Source organism: Geotrypetes seraphini, chromosome 1 (genome assembly GCF_902459505.1).
Source record: "Geotrypetes seraphini chromosome 1, aGeoSer1.1, whole genome shotgun sequence".
Taxonomy (NCBI): domain Eukaryota; kingdom Metazoa; phylum Chordata; class Amphibia; order Gymnophiona; family Dermophiidae; genus Geotrypetes; species Geotrypetes seraphini.
The window spans coordinates 176,155,775-176,171,714 of NC_047084.1; the positions used below are offsets into that span (position 1 = coordinate 176,155,775).

General features: G+C 42.7%; 1 protein-coding gene across 2 annotated transcripts in view; it reads right to left on the bottom strand.

Moving 5' to 3' along the window:
• The window catches only part of SPOCK3 (SPARC (osteonectin), cwcv and kazal like domains proteoglycan 3), a 387,789-nt gene that overhangs the window by 173,285 nt on the left and 198,564 nt on the right, over positions 1-15,940 (bottom strand). For both annotated transcript variants that reach the window (XM_033941933.1, XM_033941924.1), the window contains exon 5: positions 2,647-2,773. In XM_033941933.1, the coding sequence (XP_033797824.1) occupies positions 2,647-2,773 (127 nt within the window). The remainder of the gene's footprint in view (positions 1-2,646; positions 2,774-15,940) is intronic.

The window sequence follows — 15,940 nt, forward strand, 5'->3', positions numbered from 1 at the left end:
GAGGGCCCTAAAAAACCCAAGTCCCCCTTTTAAGTAACCAAAACTAGTAAATATCACAGACAAACCACATTGCATGAATAATGTCAGTTCAATCAGTCTGCTCCCATTTCTGGGTTACCAAGAAGCTTGATAAAAGCAGCCGCCTCATCCGGTGAATGGAAGGATTTCCAGATCCCATTTCGCTGGATCCTCAAGATAGCTGGGTAGTTGAATTGAAATCTTTGCTTGAGCTCCGATAGCTGTGCACACAGTGGATAGAAAGGTTTCCTCCTCTCCTGCAGGGCCATGGAGTAATCTTGGCTAATGCGAATCGGTGAGCCATCATATTTCAAAGTGTCTTTCTTGGTTCTGTACTGTTGTAGTATCTCCACTTTGTGTCTGAAGTTCAGGAGCTTTAATATGACCACACGTGGTCTGGCTTCCAGGCCAGGGCGAGATCCCAAACGATGCGCTCTTTCAATGCGCACAGGCCCCGCAGCAGGAGAAATCGGGAGCTCCTCTTGCAGCCACCCCTCCAGCAATTCCGGCAGCGAGCGATCCGAGAGCGTTTCCGGGACACCCATCAGGCGCAGGTTCGAGCGACGGGACCGGTTCTCCAGGTCGTCCAACTTGTCAGCCTGGGCCCGAACCTGCGCCTGCAATGCAAGGAGGTCAGTACTCTGGGAGGTACCTGCGTCCTCTAGGGAGGAAACCCGCTGCTCCAGCTCTGTTGTACGAGCTGACGCTGTTTCCAGGAGCGACTCGATGTTAGCTATCTGCGCCGTTAACACCTCCAATTTCGGTCCCAAGACCTGGGCAAGGGCCTCCTTTATATCGCCCAACGCGGCTTCTGTAAGGCTCGACACCGCCGCCGCGGGGCTCGCCGCCATTTTGGTGTCACCAGGCCGTACCCGATCTCGGTCTTTGCGCGCCGATTTTGCCTGCATTAGCTCCCGGGACCGTGTCAAATACTTTTCCATGCACTAGTGCTGGCCCAATCTGCGGCGTGCGTGCAACGAGGGGGGTTCAAATGTCCGTTTTCGGCGAAAAATCGGCAGGGCAGCCCTGGAGCGAGCGAGGAGACGTCCTCACGCGCTCATGACACCACGTGACCTCTAATCATAAAACATTTTAATAGCATAAGGTGTAGATAGATAAGAAAGAGTAACAGAAGGAAGAAAATAACGGGACTAAATCAAAGAAAGTTGCACATGAGGCTACAATGGTGCTTGAAAATTAGCTATGCTAAGAGAAGATAAATATGCCCTGCTATAATATGTGCAGTTGTGTTATTCCATGTGTGTTTGTGTGTGTGCACATTCCAGAGTGTGGGGGCTATTCCAGATAAGGCTTGATGGCAGGTAATAGGAACATAGAAACATGATGACAGATAAATGCCAAATGGCCCATTCACAGCATCCACTATCTCCTCTCCCTAAGAGATCCTACACGTCTGTCTCACGCTTTCTTGAATTCAGACACAGTCTTTGTCTCCACTACCTCTACCAGGAGACTATTCCACGCATCTACCACCCTTTCTGTAAAAAAGTATTTCCTTAGATTATTCCTGAGCCTATCACCTCTTAACTTCTTATTCCAGAGCTTCCTTTCAAATGAAAGAGAATTGCCTCATGCAAATTTATGCCACGTCTCTCAAGTATCAAAAGAATGATCACACTTCTCTCTCCCTCTCCCCTTCCCCTCTATCCCTGGCATCTCTCTCCTCTCTCTCCCTCTCCCCCTCTCCCCCCACTTTGTGGTCTGACATCTCTCTGTCTTTCCCTTCGCCTCCCTCCCCCTGCCAGAATCTGGAATCCCGCCCTCCTTCCTTTCCTTGGTCTGACATCTCTCTTTCCTGCCCCCCCCTTCTCTATCCAGTGGTTTGACATCTCTTTCCTTCCCTTTCTCTCCTCCCATGATCTGGCATCTTTATTTACCCCTTCCATTCCCCCCTCCCTTGAGATCTGGCATCTTTTCTTCCCTTTTCTCCCCATCCTCATCTTTTACCCTCCGCATGTTATCGCCCCCCCCTCTTCCCCAGGATATGGTGATTGCTCACCAGGCACTACTGTAAGTCTTAGGGCCATTAGCAGTGTAGTTGAAGTAAACACGCTCACTTCGGGGACCCAGAAGCTTGCTTTCTACTGCTACTTTCTGCCTATGTGGGGACAGGAAGCAGTAGCAAAGAAGCTTCCGGGTTGCCAAAGGCAGCGTGTTTAATTCAGCCACGTTGATGATGGCCCAAAGACTTACAGCAGCACTGGGTGAGCAAGCACCAGATCCCGGGGGGAGGAAAGAGGGCTCCAAACAGGTGTCAGGGTGGGGGGGGGGGGGCGGGAGAGGAGGGAAGTAGGATTCCAAGCTGTTAGGGGGTAGTAGATGTCTGGTTTCCCCGGACAAAAGTTATAAAATTAAAAAGCCGCCTGGACTCCCACCATAGTCCTAGAAAAGAAGACATGTCCAAAGAAACCTGGACATCTGTTAACACCAGGCATATGGAATACACTTAAACAAGATGACTTTTGCCATATAGAGACACTTTTAAATGCAAACAATGTGTGTGATATACTTGACAGTGATATAATTCTATAAAAGGGTATCTGTTTTAATTTAAATAAATATTAGAACATGATTTCTTTTCATTTTTTTTTAAATGTTTTTCCTTACCTGAGATGAATATGTGTGACTGTCAGATCCACAAACAGGACTGGGGTAAACAACTGAACACTGTTTACAGTTGGATAAAAGAGGTCCATTCCTCCATCGTTTATAGTTCAAACTTGCCTCTTTCATACTGAAAAACATAATTTTTTAAAACATTTACAGTGGCTGCCTTTACAATAAAACTAATTATGTCAATGATGCACTAGTGTTTATAATTCTTAACAGTACATATACATTCAAATATAAACTGAGATTTTGGGACCAAAAAAATGGCCCAAAAATGGGCGTCTCAGTTTCTATTTGAGTCCTACCCAGTTCTGCTGTGAGTTCTCAAGTCAACCATGCAAGACTGCCGTGAGCTTGGCAGTCTCATGAGGTTGCCATAGGAACTTGCTCCCCACTGGTCCACCAGATACACCAGTGTTGGGTCCAGGAGGCAGGGGGTGGGATGATGCAAAGCTGGCCCTGACAGGACACAGATAGGATTGCTCCTGTCACGGCTCACCACTGGACCAGCAGGTTTGCCTGTGATGGGTCCAGGAGATGGGGTGTTACAGAGGTGGCCTGGATAGAACACAGAAGGGATCATTCCTGTCTCGGATCAACACTGGACCACCAGGGCTTAAGGTAGGTCCAGAGAAAGGCCTGCAATGAGTTAGGGAATAGGGCAGAGTGCAGAGACTGCAGGGACTGAATGGGACAGGACAGGGCATCCTAGAGAAGGCAGGAATATGGATGCCGGGGGGGGGGGGGGAGAGGAGGGAACAGGAAGGAGAGATAGGATTACCAATACTTGGATATAAACCCTTGGTTTATATTTGCGTTAACCCTTTTCCCCCTTTTTTGGGGGGGAGGGGGGTGGAAATTACATTGGTTTATATTCAAGTACATTTATAAGGTATTTGAACTGACACCACATTCAGTCTGTTAATGGATGAATCATGAATACAGAAAGTCTCTATGAGCCTTGTTTCTAAAATATGGAAACAGTTTTTTTTTTTCTTTTATGTATTCATCTCTCTCAAAACTCACACTGAAAATGACCATTTCACAATTGAAAACATGACCTGCAAGACTGACCCAAAGCTAGCTTCCCATCCCCTAGAGACTTGCTCTTGTTTATCCTACTCCCAATTTCAAAATGGCAGACATGATCTCCCATGGCAGTCTTGCGAGGCTCCCGTGGGAAGTTGTGGTTGCCATTTTAAATATGGAGACACCAGGGGCAAGAGTAACACGGGATGCTCCTGCCCTGAAGAAACCACTAGATAAAGAAAGTGTTGAATTGTACTCTGATGGAGGACATTTGAAGTCCTAGCTGATAAAGATGATACAGTTCATGTATTATAGTATTAGGAGAAACCACGAGGCCACCTACTATAGGTGCTAATTATATGGCCTGTTTTAAGCCTATTCTATAAATGAAAATAAGCACTTACTTTTCTTTATAAAATACTAGTTGAAATGGCTAAAAACTTGGACAGATTGAAGTGCCAAACCTATTGTAGATGTTAATTCATTGAAATATAAATTGTAGCTTTCCATAATTTTTGCCAATGCATTTTGTCCAAACTCTACCCTTGTGCTTACCACCAACAGAGTACATGTCATCATATCATGGCACATATTTTTCCAGTAGTCAGAAGAACGCCCATGAAACACTGGTCTTCAGCCTGGAGTGTGTCCAGTGCCATAGCAATCGGTTTCATCATCTTAATATGCTCTGCCATGAAAGCAATTTCATTTGAGTGGAAAGCTGTTAGGGAAAGCTTCTCACAGATGTCATTTAGCACAGTTTCAGACTTCTTCTCCACAACTGAATACACTTTGCCAACAGCATAATAGAATGAATTCTATCTAGTACATTTAGTACAGCAAGTGTGGTTTCTGAAGTTTCGAACACTATTTCAGCTGCCTGTGAACTTTTACTGCACTTGTTCCAGATGATACTACATTTCAACAAGGTTGTATGGCTGAATTTCTTGTAATTTGCATCTTAATTGGCCCCTTCTGAATTAGACACAACATTCATTCATAGTGTGAGTATACAATGATGGTGAGATGGAAGTGCATACTCTCTTGCTTCTGCATCTGTTTGGTTGTCTAGGATGTCTACAATCTTTATGAAGGTCACCTCTCCGTTGTCAATTTGTGAAGGCACAACTTGTGTAGGTACTACGACTGTTGTTCCTGTCTCTGAGAACACCTTGAATGCCTTAACAAAGTTTGATATGTTATCAGATCAAGGAAGTTTGCAGTGGAAATTGATAGGGTCAAGTAGAGGGGTGAGAATAGGGTCTGAGAAGCATGTAGTAGGCTTGGCTAAGGACATAAGTACTGTGGTTTCTTCCTCTGTGATTTCAGAGAAGGAAGAAAAGTCAGTGGCAGTTGAAGGAGGGTCGAGAAGGTGGGATCAGGAATGGGGAGTATGTGTGGGTGCTTCCTGCGTTGTTTGAGTGAAGGAAGAAGGGATGGTGTGAGCTTGAAGATCAGGTGAGTGGAAAGAGGAAAGGGGATAAGGATGTGACTTTGCAGTGAATTCAAGGGCAATCTTGTTAACCTTGTCATGGAAGTAATCAGCCATTGTGTGGGGAGAAAGAGATGGAGGGGATCGTAGGGGGTGTGCTTTGAGGAGGAAATTCAGTGTGGCAAAAAGATGACAGGGGTTGGAAGAAATTGAGTTAGCTGGATGTAGTAGTTTTACTTGGATGTAGTAGTTTTACTTGATCAGTGTAAGAGTAGAATTAAAGGAGGTTATCATAATAAAGTGAAGGAAGTCAGCATGTGTGCAAGATTTGAACCAAAGGCTCTCGGCACAGTGGGTAAAGAAATATAAGTAGTGTATACTGGGAGTGAGCCAAGGTTGAGGTTTGGTATGCCTGACAGAGCATGGAACAGGGGGGCAAGGGTTTTTGAATTGTATGACACAACAGCCTCATGGACAGACTTGGATAACATAGTGGTGAGGAGAAGTGAAACAGTGGTTGAGAGCATGGAAGGATCGAGGGCTTGAAGATTTCAACATATGTTGGTGATGACTGTGCATAACTGAGGGGGAGGGGAAATAATTGTGAAGGTTATCAGATGATGATCAGAGATGGGGAAGCAGTGAAATACAGAAGTTAGAGAGAGAGAAGTTGGAGAAGAAGACAAGATCAAGGCAGTGGCCATACTGGTGAGGGGGGAGGGGTAATAGAGCATAGCTAGATTTCGAATGAGGAAGTTAAGGCAAGAAACTTAAAGCATAAGTGTCAGAGGGACTATTAGTGTAAATGATAAAATCCCCAAAAAGAAGGGAGGGAGATAATCAAGGAAGCCAGGAGTCAAATTTGTTGAGAAAGGGGGAAGGGGCTTATCAGGGGGATGATAAATGACTGCTATCTGGAGAGGTAGAGGAGTGAATAGGTGTATGGAGTAAACTTCAAATGAAGAAAGGTTGTGTGATTTAGGTGGGAGAAGAGGTTGAAATCTGCAAGAAGGAGATAGAAGAAGGCCCAAACCTCCACCTCGACTAGTAGGGTATGGTGTATGGGAGAAGTGGTAGCCACCATGGGAGAGGACAGTAGATGCAATGGAGTCCTCAGCACAAATCCAAATCTCAAAGCAAGCAGGTGGAGGGAGTGAAAAATAAAGAGGTCTGAATGTACAACAGTTAGAGGCAAAATGAGCATTCCACAGGGGGCATGAGAAAGGTAGAGAGGAGGTCTGTAGGAGAGGAATAGGTATAAGGTTAGGGTGGTTACACATATGGGGAAGCAGATGGGGTGAAGGGCCAGGGCTGGGATTGACATCCCCAGCAATGAGCAGTAGAAGGAGTAGGAGAGTGCGCCAAAGCAAAGGGGAATGATGACGGCAATGACAAAGATGGGAGGTGCTCAAAGAGAAAGATGGATAAATGGAAGGAAGAGAATGTTTGAACTTGAGAGAGAGAATAAGATAGATTACAAGATGGCTTGTGAAGGGATAGGAGAAGGAAAAAGATTGTAAGTACTTGTGTTGTGGAGGAGAGGGATATGGAATGAGATTGGGGAGAGTGAGAATGAGAAGCAGAAAGTGAATTGAAGCCCTAAGGAGAGAAATAAAGAAAAGACCATGTTTTCTTCTCAGTGTTAAGAGGAAAATGCCCCATGGAACCTCATGTAAATGTGGTTAACATATATTTGTGCTTTAACATTACACCTATAATTATATGATTGCAGATAGTATAATTATGCTTGATGCATAGTTCTTAAAGAGTTTATTCATACTGTGCAACCATAGAGATCTTATTTTCATTCATTTGACATAATTAATGAATGGAAAAATGTAGGCAGTTGGATACAACCTACATAATTTCTATAGTGATCATAGCTGAGTAAATTCCTATTGAAAATTTAATATTTCAAATTTAATTTTAACAAACAATCCACCCCATTTTACAAAACCGCAGCACAGTTTTCCTGATATCTTTAAACAACAATGTGTCTTATGATAAGTCTCTTTCTAGTGGTTGCTGTCCATATGTATTTTCTCCTCTCTCCTGTCTTTTTCATTCCCTCTCTACAAAGTAGAAGTGACAAAATGGGACCAACATGATGGAAAAATAAAATGTCCAGACAAAGGTAGAAAATGTGCTGTATTTTAAATTTATTAACCATAAAGCATGTTTTCTGCCTTTGTCTGGACATTTTATTTTTCCATCATGTTGGTTCCATTTTGTCACTTCTGCTTTCCTGTGTCTTCTTAAAATTCTCTTTCTAGTGGTTGCTGTCCATATGTCTTTTCTCCTCTCTCCTATCTTGTTTCATTCCCTCTCTACACCTGTCTTTGATTTGCTAATATTTCCTTTATAGCTCTTTTCACCCTTTTTTCTTTTCTGCCTCTCCATCCACTCAAATTTCACCCATCTTTTTATTTTTCAGCTACCTACCAACTTTCCATCTCCCTTTCTCATGTTCTCCAATTTCCCATCTCACTCTTTCCCAGCCTCCTGTTTCCTTTTATCTACTTCCCATTACCACATTTCTACAACTATACTCACTTCTCTCTCAATGCTATCTCTCTCATCGTCTTGTCATCCCCCTTGACCTCTTCCACATGGATATACCATTTCCAGAACCCCCCTCCCTCTCTCTACTCGCTTCAGACTATACTCGTATTTCCCTGTCCCTTTCTCCCCATCCCCTAGCATATTCTTTTCATACTTATCTTCCACCCTGCCTTCTCATGGGTCCATCTCTCCCCCCCCACACACACACACCCATGGCCCAACAATTTTCCCTCTCTTTTTTGGTGTTGTTCTTCTCTCTCCCCCTCCCAATAGGATGAAAGGAAAAAATAAAATAATTTTCCTACCTTTGTTGTTTGGTGATTTCATGAGTCTCTGGTTGCACTTCTTTCTGACTGTGTATCCAAAATTTCTTTCTTTCTGCCTCCTGCACGCTTCCTCTCCTCTGGACCTCATTCCCTTCCCCAACCAACATCTCTCTGTCCCTCCATGTGTCCAACTTTTCTTCTTTTCTCCTCCACTCCCATTGGCAATGTCTCCCTTTCTCTCTCACTGTCCTCTCATTCCCTCCCTTGCTACAAAGGGAGTGGGGAAAGAGATTGAGACATCCAGGGTGCATCTCTCCCACCCCCTCTACTGCCACATCCAACATTTCTCCTTCTCTCATCCCCTGGATCATTTGCAGCATTTTTCACCACTGCTCACCAGCCCCATGCCCATTTTTATATCACCCCTCTCCAGCACCATGCCACATTTCTCCCTCCATTACTATGTCCAAAATTCCTCCCCCGGTCCCTCTGTTCCCTCTCCATCACCAAATTCAACATTTCTCCCTCTCATCCTTCTATACCCAAGCATATCTACCTCACCCCTATCTCTATATATGCCCAATTTTCCTTTCTTCCTTTCCTCATGTGCACCATCTTTTTCCCTCTCACTCACACACTCATGCCCAACAATTCTCCTTTTCTAGTCACTCCCTCCTTACTATGTACCAAGTTAGTGCCCGCGTCCCTGCAACAAGTGCCACTGAAGGCAGAAAGGAGCAGCAGCCCACCTGGAAGGAGGTAACTGTGATCCCCCGCTGACCCGGAAGCCCACAAGAGCTTGCCTTTCACCCTACCTCCCCAACCCCCAATTTGGCACTTCTTTAAACTCCTATCCCATTCTACTTAAACAAATTCAGCTTGTCCTGATGATTTCTTCGGGCAGGCACGCCTTTCCCCTTCATGCACCATCAGTCCAATGTTGCCCTCGCCTTCCCTGTCCCGCTGACAAATTGACCACTGCAGCAGTTATGAAGCACTGCCTGTGGCTTCCTCCATATTTTCCTTCTGCCACGATCCACCCCCAGTGATGCAACTTTCTGTTTCCTTTTAGGTGGACCAAGGCAGAAGGAATGCACAGAGGAGGCTGCGGGCAATGCTTTAGAATTGTGCAGCAGTCAGTTTGTCAGCAGCACTGGGAAGGCGAGGATGTTGTCAGACCAGTGCCGAAATAAGGATGAAAGGTGTGCCAGGTGCCCTGTTTGCTCTTCCCTAACACCAGCCCTGGTTAGCAGATACTAGGAGTGTGTCTAGTTTCCAGTGTAATTTTCAGGATTTTTATTTTTTGTTATTTGGTGGTGGCAGTGGTGGCGCAGTATCCTTAAAGGCATATGCAGTTCTCGGCCCAACCTTGCATGCGGTACTACATGAATCTTGTCTCAACCACTTGGAAACATGCTGTTGTTCATCCAGTTCTGAAAAAGCCTTTTATGGATATCCTTATATTCTTGTTTTCCTTGATCTTACTGTGGCATTTGATACTTTTGATCATTCTCTCCTTCTCTCTAGACTTTCAGGTATGGGTATAACTGGCACTGTCTTCCACTGGTTCTCTTCTTTTCTACCAGGACTAGAGGCTGACTGAAACCAGTGCATTATAATACCTGATTGACCATTCTTAAAAGTAACAAACACTAATCAGGATGTCTTCCTGATTCATGGGTTACATATTACTATATTTTAATTAAATATATCCTTGCACTAGAGCTTTACATTCTGGCATCCGAATTTATGTCTATTTACTAAGCTTTGTTACTGCAATAACGTGTAATTTACCAGTAATGCAGCTTAACTTAAAATTATTTTACCACAATATATGTTAAATACTAAAAAGCACATTAATTCATGTAAAGCAGCTCAATATTATGTAAAATGCATAACACAATTTGCATTAAACTCACAAGTTTCATTATTCATAGAAATGTAATTTTATCTCGCGAGGTATTACCTTTCCTCTCAAGTGCATCAGCCCAGAGTACAGTTTAAGGGAGCCAGTGTTTATTTAAAAAAAAAAAAAAAATACCCCCATGAGACATCAGAATTCTGATCTCCCTATCCACTCTATGATCTCCTTCCAAAATAATCTCCTACACCTTCAACTCCTTATCCTTTTTCAAACCTACTCTCTTGGCCCTTGACAACTACTGTAGGTCTCCATAGTGAGTAGTGTGGGGGGCAAAGGGGTGATCTGTAGGCACTCCTGTCCCAATGAATACATGAATCAAAATGACAGCCTCTCCTCACTTGTGGTTAGACTTGTAGTATTAGCAACAGGAATTCAGGTTGCCAAATAAGATAGTGAAAGCCTGATGCCTTAGGGCTCCTTTTACTAAGCCACGTTAGGGCTTTAACGTGCGGAATACTGCACGCTACATTGCCAGGCGCACTAGACCTTAACGCCAGCATTGAGCTGGCGTTGGTTCTAGAAGCATAATGCGCGGTGTAGCGCACGGTAATTTCCTCTGTGCGCTAAAAATGCTAGCGCACCTTAGTAAAAGGAGCCCTTAATCATAATATTACAAGATTATGCCTAGCAAGCTGAAACCATTTGGATTCAGGAAACTGGCAAGGCAGGGGTGCTTGGGTGGTGTGGGGACTAGAGGCGACTCCTAGTAGGTGCCAGTGTAAGGGAAGGTATTTTTAAAGGGGATCAGATGCTTTATTTCAAAATGTGATCAGAATGGGGGGGGGGGGAGGATTAATGTTTGAGGGAGTTGGAGGGGGTTATTTTGAGGGACTGGGCAGGAGGAAGGCTTGGGTGGTACTGAAAAAGCACCATTGGGTAGGGGGGAATTTTTGACTAAGCATCAGCTCAGTTGTTTTTATACCAAGCTCTACTTAGGATCTGCTATATTTATATTTTTATAACTGAGATACCAGAGGATTGTGAATTCTGCAATAGTTTTTTATGCAGTCAAAACAGAGCAACAATGGGCTATTTTACTGTGGGGTAGTAAATAAATATTTTAAATCAAGTTCTGTATAGATAGATGAGGTAAATACTTTTAGATGATGCAACATTTTTTTACCCTTGTTTTGCAATTTTGTAAGTAAGATTGGATGCAGACTACTAGTTCATAGTGATTCACAAGGATGTAATCATTTAAACAATCAAAGGAATATAATACAGTATTGTCATTCCGCAAAAGCAAAAAAAAAAACCAACACCCTAATATTGCTCATTGGCTTGGCACAAAAGAATTGTTGTAAAATTAGTCTAAAAACAACATCATTTCCTGTGCAAACAAGCCATGTTGATACAAGTCTTGAAAGCATTCCAGACAAGCTGGTAGAACGGCATTACAAATTATGCCTTGAAACAGAAAGCCTTCAGTAGATTCAATCAAGCTTGCATCATAAGAATGATTAAGTGTTTCTGTACACATCTATGAATCACAATAATGAATGAGTAAAATTTTAAATAAGAAACTTATCAACACCAGCTGGGCTTCCTCAAATGCTAATTCTGTAATATGAAATGATGACATTCTAAATGGTAGAGATTGTGTCACTTTACAGAAGCTGTACAGAAGATGCCCATTTTTTTCCTGTTATGCAAATTCTAACAAGGAGTGCTCTTGAAATGTACACAAGAGAAATAATTCAGTATAGTGCTCCAAAAGACAGGTGCCAAAATATGTATAAAATGCTGGGTGCTAAATACTGCTCTATAATGCCATCAGGGTACCCACTTGCCATTATAAAATAGAGCATATGTCAGCACCCAAGTGGTTCTAAGCACCTATTGATATTTCAAGTGACTTGTACTATTTTTGGTGTTCCTTTTGGTTTTTCTAATTAACATTGTTATTTGGGACACATTTTTTGCTTATCATATTGATCCATTAGTTTATACGGGGACTCATCATTTGCATGTCAACATTTAAGAGTGAATATTTATTCCGGGTCTATTGCACGCGTAAATGTATGTACTTCAGTTGGTACTCTAGCATGTACCTTGTGAAAGGCAACTCTATAAAGGGCACCAAGTGTCCCAATGGTGCGCCTATAGGGGCACAGCAGATGGTGGCAAGGTGCCCATTGACCTGCGTGAAGTGTGCCATTATTAAGATGAGTTTGGGAAAATCTATGACTTTTTTTCTATGAAAAGCAGCATAAAATCTATTTTACTCTTTTGTTATATTGCCAGGTACTTATGACTTGGATTGGCCACTGTTGGAAACAGGATTCTAGGACTGATGGACCTTTGGCCTATACCAGTATGGGAAAGTTTGTGTTCTTATGTTCAAAGTATGTACAAATGTTTTCACGACATATGTGGCTGGATGCATGTGCCATAATTTGGTAATGTAGCACTGGTCGCCGTATATGAAGAAGGACACGGTACTACTCGAAAGGGTCCAGAGAAGAGCGACTAAGATGATTAAGGGGCTGGAGGAGTTGCCATACAGTGAAAGATTAGAGAAACTGCGCCTTTTCTCCCTCAAACAGTGGAGATTGAGAGGGGACATGATCAAAACATTCAAGGTATTGAAGGGAATAGACTTAATAGATAGGAACAGGTTGTTCACCCTCTCCAAGGTAGGGAGAATGAGAGGGCACTCTCTAAAACTGAAAGGGGATAGATTCCATACGAACATAAGGAAGTTCTTCTTCATCCAGAGAGTGGTAGAAAACTGGAATGCTCTTTTGGGGTCTGTCATAGGGGTAAACACCCTCCAGGGATTCAAGACAAAGTTAGATAAGTTCCTGTTGAACCAGAACATACGCAGGTAGGGCTAGTCTCAGTTAGGGCACTGGTCTATGACCAGAGGGCCGCCATGTGAGCGGACTGCAGGGCCCGATGGACCACTGGTCTGACCCAGCAGCGGCAATTCTTATGTTCTTAGACACCCTCTTGTTCGTCAGACTGTTCCGAGCCAGGGTCAGAAAGCTGTTCTTCCAGCCTAGCTATAGGAGGGACTATGTACATATGCACAGGGACTGGCAGAGCCTATAGATCAGGTTCAATAGAAGGACAGCCATTCCCAAAGAAATAAGCGATAGCACAGTGGTGCATCCTTTGCTAAAGAAGAACAACCTTGATCAGGACAAACTGGAAAGTTATCAGCCAGTATCTAACATACCATTTCTAGAAAAACTTATAGGACAGTCTGTGTGTTCAACTAAGTGATTGACTAGAAGAAAGAAACTGGCTAGATCCATGTCAATCTGGATTCAGACCCAGCTATGGAACAGAAACAGTTCTTGTATCCCTACTAGTTGATCTTCACTGAAACTGAGACAGGGGATTTGCCTCGGTGTTAGCACTGCTAATTATTTCTGCAGCTTTTAACACTGTGGATCGCAATATTAGGCTAACATGACTAGCTGAAACAAGTATCAGTGGAACAATACTTGCTTGTTTCAGATCCTATCTATCGGACAGACAACAATCCGTTCTGTTTGGCAGTACCTCATCACCATTAAGGGCACTGACTAGTGGGGTCCCACAAGGATCGATACTGTCACCTAATCTGTTCAATATCTACCTCAAGCCAATAGCCAAACTAATTCGGTCAATGATGTGCAGTTATTCATACCCAATGAACCTGATTTACCCACAGCTCTGATTAAACTGTCTAACATTAATTCAAGAACGGGCTAAAAAGAACAAACTTTGCCTGAATCCAACTAAAACTGAGCTTCTATGGGTCCCTAACACAAGTGGGTACATACCTAACATCAAAATCTCTTTTGGAAAATTCAAATTCCCCTTCAAATTACAAAACAGGAACCTTTGAATACAACTAGATTCAACACTTACTCTAACTCACCAAATCCAAGAAACCTTCAAGAGCTATTTCTTTCATTTGCGACAACGACGCAACCTCTCTCATTACACTGAGAAAGTAAGTTTTGTCTCAGTTGTGCATGTCATGATAACATCAAAACTGGATTACTGTAATGCACTTTATACTGAGTTGACTGCAAAGAGTCTGCACCAGCTCCAATTGATTCAGAATGCTGCAGGAAGACTAATAGAAAGTTGTAAAAAAAATGTGACCACATCACACCAGGTTTGCACAAACTTCACTAGCTACCAGTACAGTACCGGGCAAAATTTAGAACTCAGTATCTGATCTTCAAGGCCAGAAATGGTCCAGAGTACTTGAAGAACAGGATCTCCCACTGTATACCTCCACTGTATAACTCCACGGTCACTAAGGTCTTCCCAGGGAGTATCCCTAACCACATCTTTCCCAATGGATAACACCTGCAAGCGAGCCTTCACTGGAGTGGTTCCACACTCTGGAATTCACTCCCTGAAAGGCTTAGCTTAACACAAGACTATTTCTACTTCAGGAAGCAGGTTGGCTCTTCAATCAGGCCTTTAATGGGGAACCACAAGTACAAGGGGGCACTCGGAGAAATTAAAAGGGGACAGGTTTAGAACAAACGCTAGAAAGTTATTTTTCACTCAGAGGGTGGTGGATACATGGAATGTGCTTCCGGAGGCTGTGATAGGCCGGAGCACGTTACCTTACCAAAGAAGGTTTGGATAGGTTCCTAGAGGATAAAGGGATTTAGGGGTACAGATAGGAGTAGAGGTAGGTTATAGGGATAGTCAGGGACCACTGCTCAGGCAATAGGCTTGATGGGCTGCCGCGGGAGTGGACCGCTAGACGAGATGGACTTCTGGTCTGCCTCAGCGGAGGCAACTTCTTATGTTCTTAAGTAACAATCTTGCTATTAATATATACAACTCTCAAATTTATCACAGCTCTATGGTTATAAATATGATAAAATTTTAAATATAATTGTTGTGAAGTGTTCAGACCAATACCCTTAGATTCAGTGATCTCACCAAACTGGGGTATACTCAGGACCCTCATATCACTTCCAATGTCCCTTTGCCATCCTGCTCCATTTATACAATACAATAGATCTTACTATGTATGCAGTTAATAAGATAGATTTCACTTATCTTGAATATAACTTCAATGGGCTTGACGGCAATCTCCTTGACCTCCAGCTGCGATGAGATTAAAGTGCAGTAAACTTAAAGTGCTGTATGCTACTTGTGCTTGCCTTAACGCACGTGCATCTGGAGGTCAAGGAGATTGCCGTCAAGCCCATTGAAGTTATATTCAAGATAAGTGAAATCTATCTTATTATCTGCATACATAGTAAGATCTATTGTATTGTATAAATGGAGCAGGATGGCAAAGGGACATAAGAAGTGATATGATGGTCCCGAGTATACCCCAGTTTGGTGAGATCACTGAATCTAAGGGTATTGGTCTGAACACTTCACAACAATTATATTTAAAATTTTATCATATTTATAACCATAGAGCTGTGATAAATTTGAGAGTTGATTCAATAATCATCAGAGAATAATATTGTATATCTCCCCAGTTGTTAGTGTATAGTAATATATATACACACACACACACACACAAGGAGTGACACTGGCTGCACATACTGTAGCTGGATATGTACCCTAGCTAAGAAATTTCAAGCACTATTCTGACCTCATATGTGCATAGTGTTAAAAAACCTGTAAACCATCTCAGTACTTTCTGATCCAGGTCTATCTCAGAAAGTAAATAGATCAGTATATCATGATAAACTACATCAAAAGCTGATGAAAGATCAAACTGCAGCAAGACAGCATATCTATTCTGAGACAACAGACTATGAATCTTAGAGATCAATGACTATAATAACGTTTCTGTACTGAAATTAGATCGAAAACCATGTTGGAGTGGGAGAAGAATACATAATTTATTCAAGTAACTAGAGGGTAACTAGAAATAATAACCTCAATCCAATCATCTTAGTTAATAAGGGGATATTAGCGATTGGACAGTAGTGAGATGGAACTGCTGGGCTCATATCAGAATCCTTCAATAACGGGGTTGAAGCGATATGTCCCATACTACTTAAGAAGTAACCATTATCTAATAAGTGGTTTATCAATGATGTTAACCATGAAACTGTTCCAATTTACAACATAATTTCTGAATCTGATCATCTG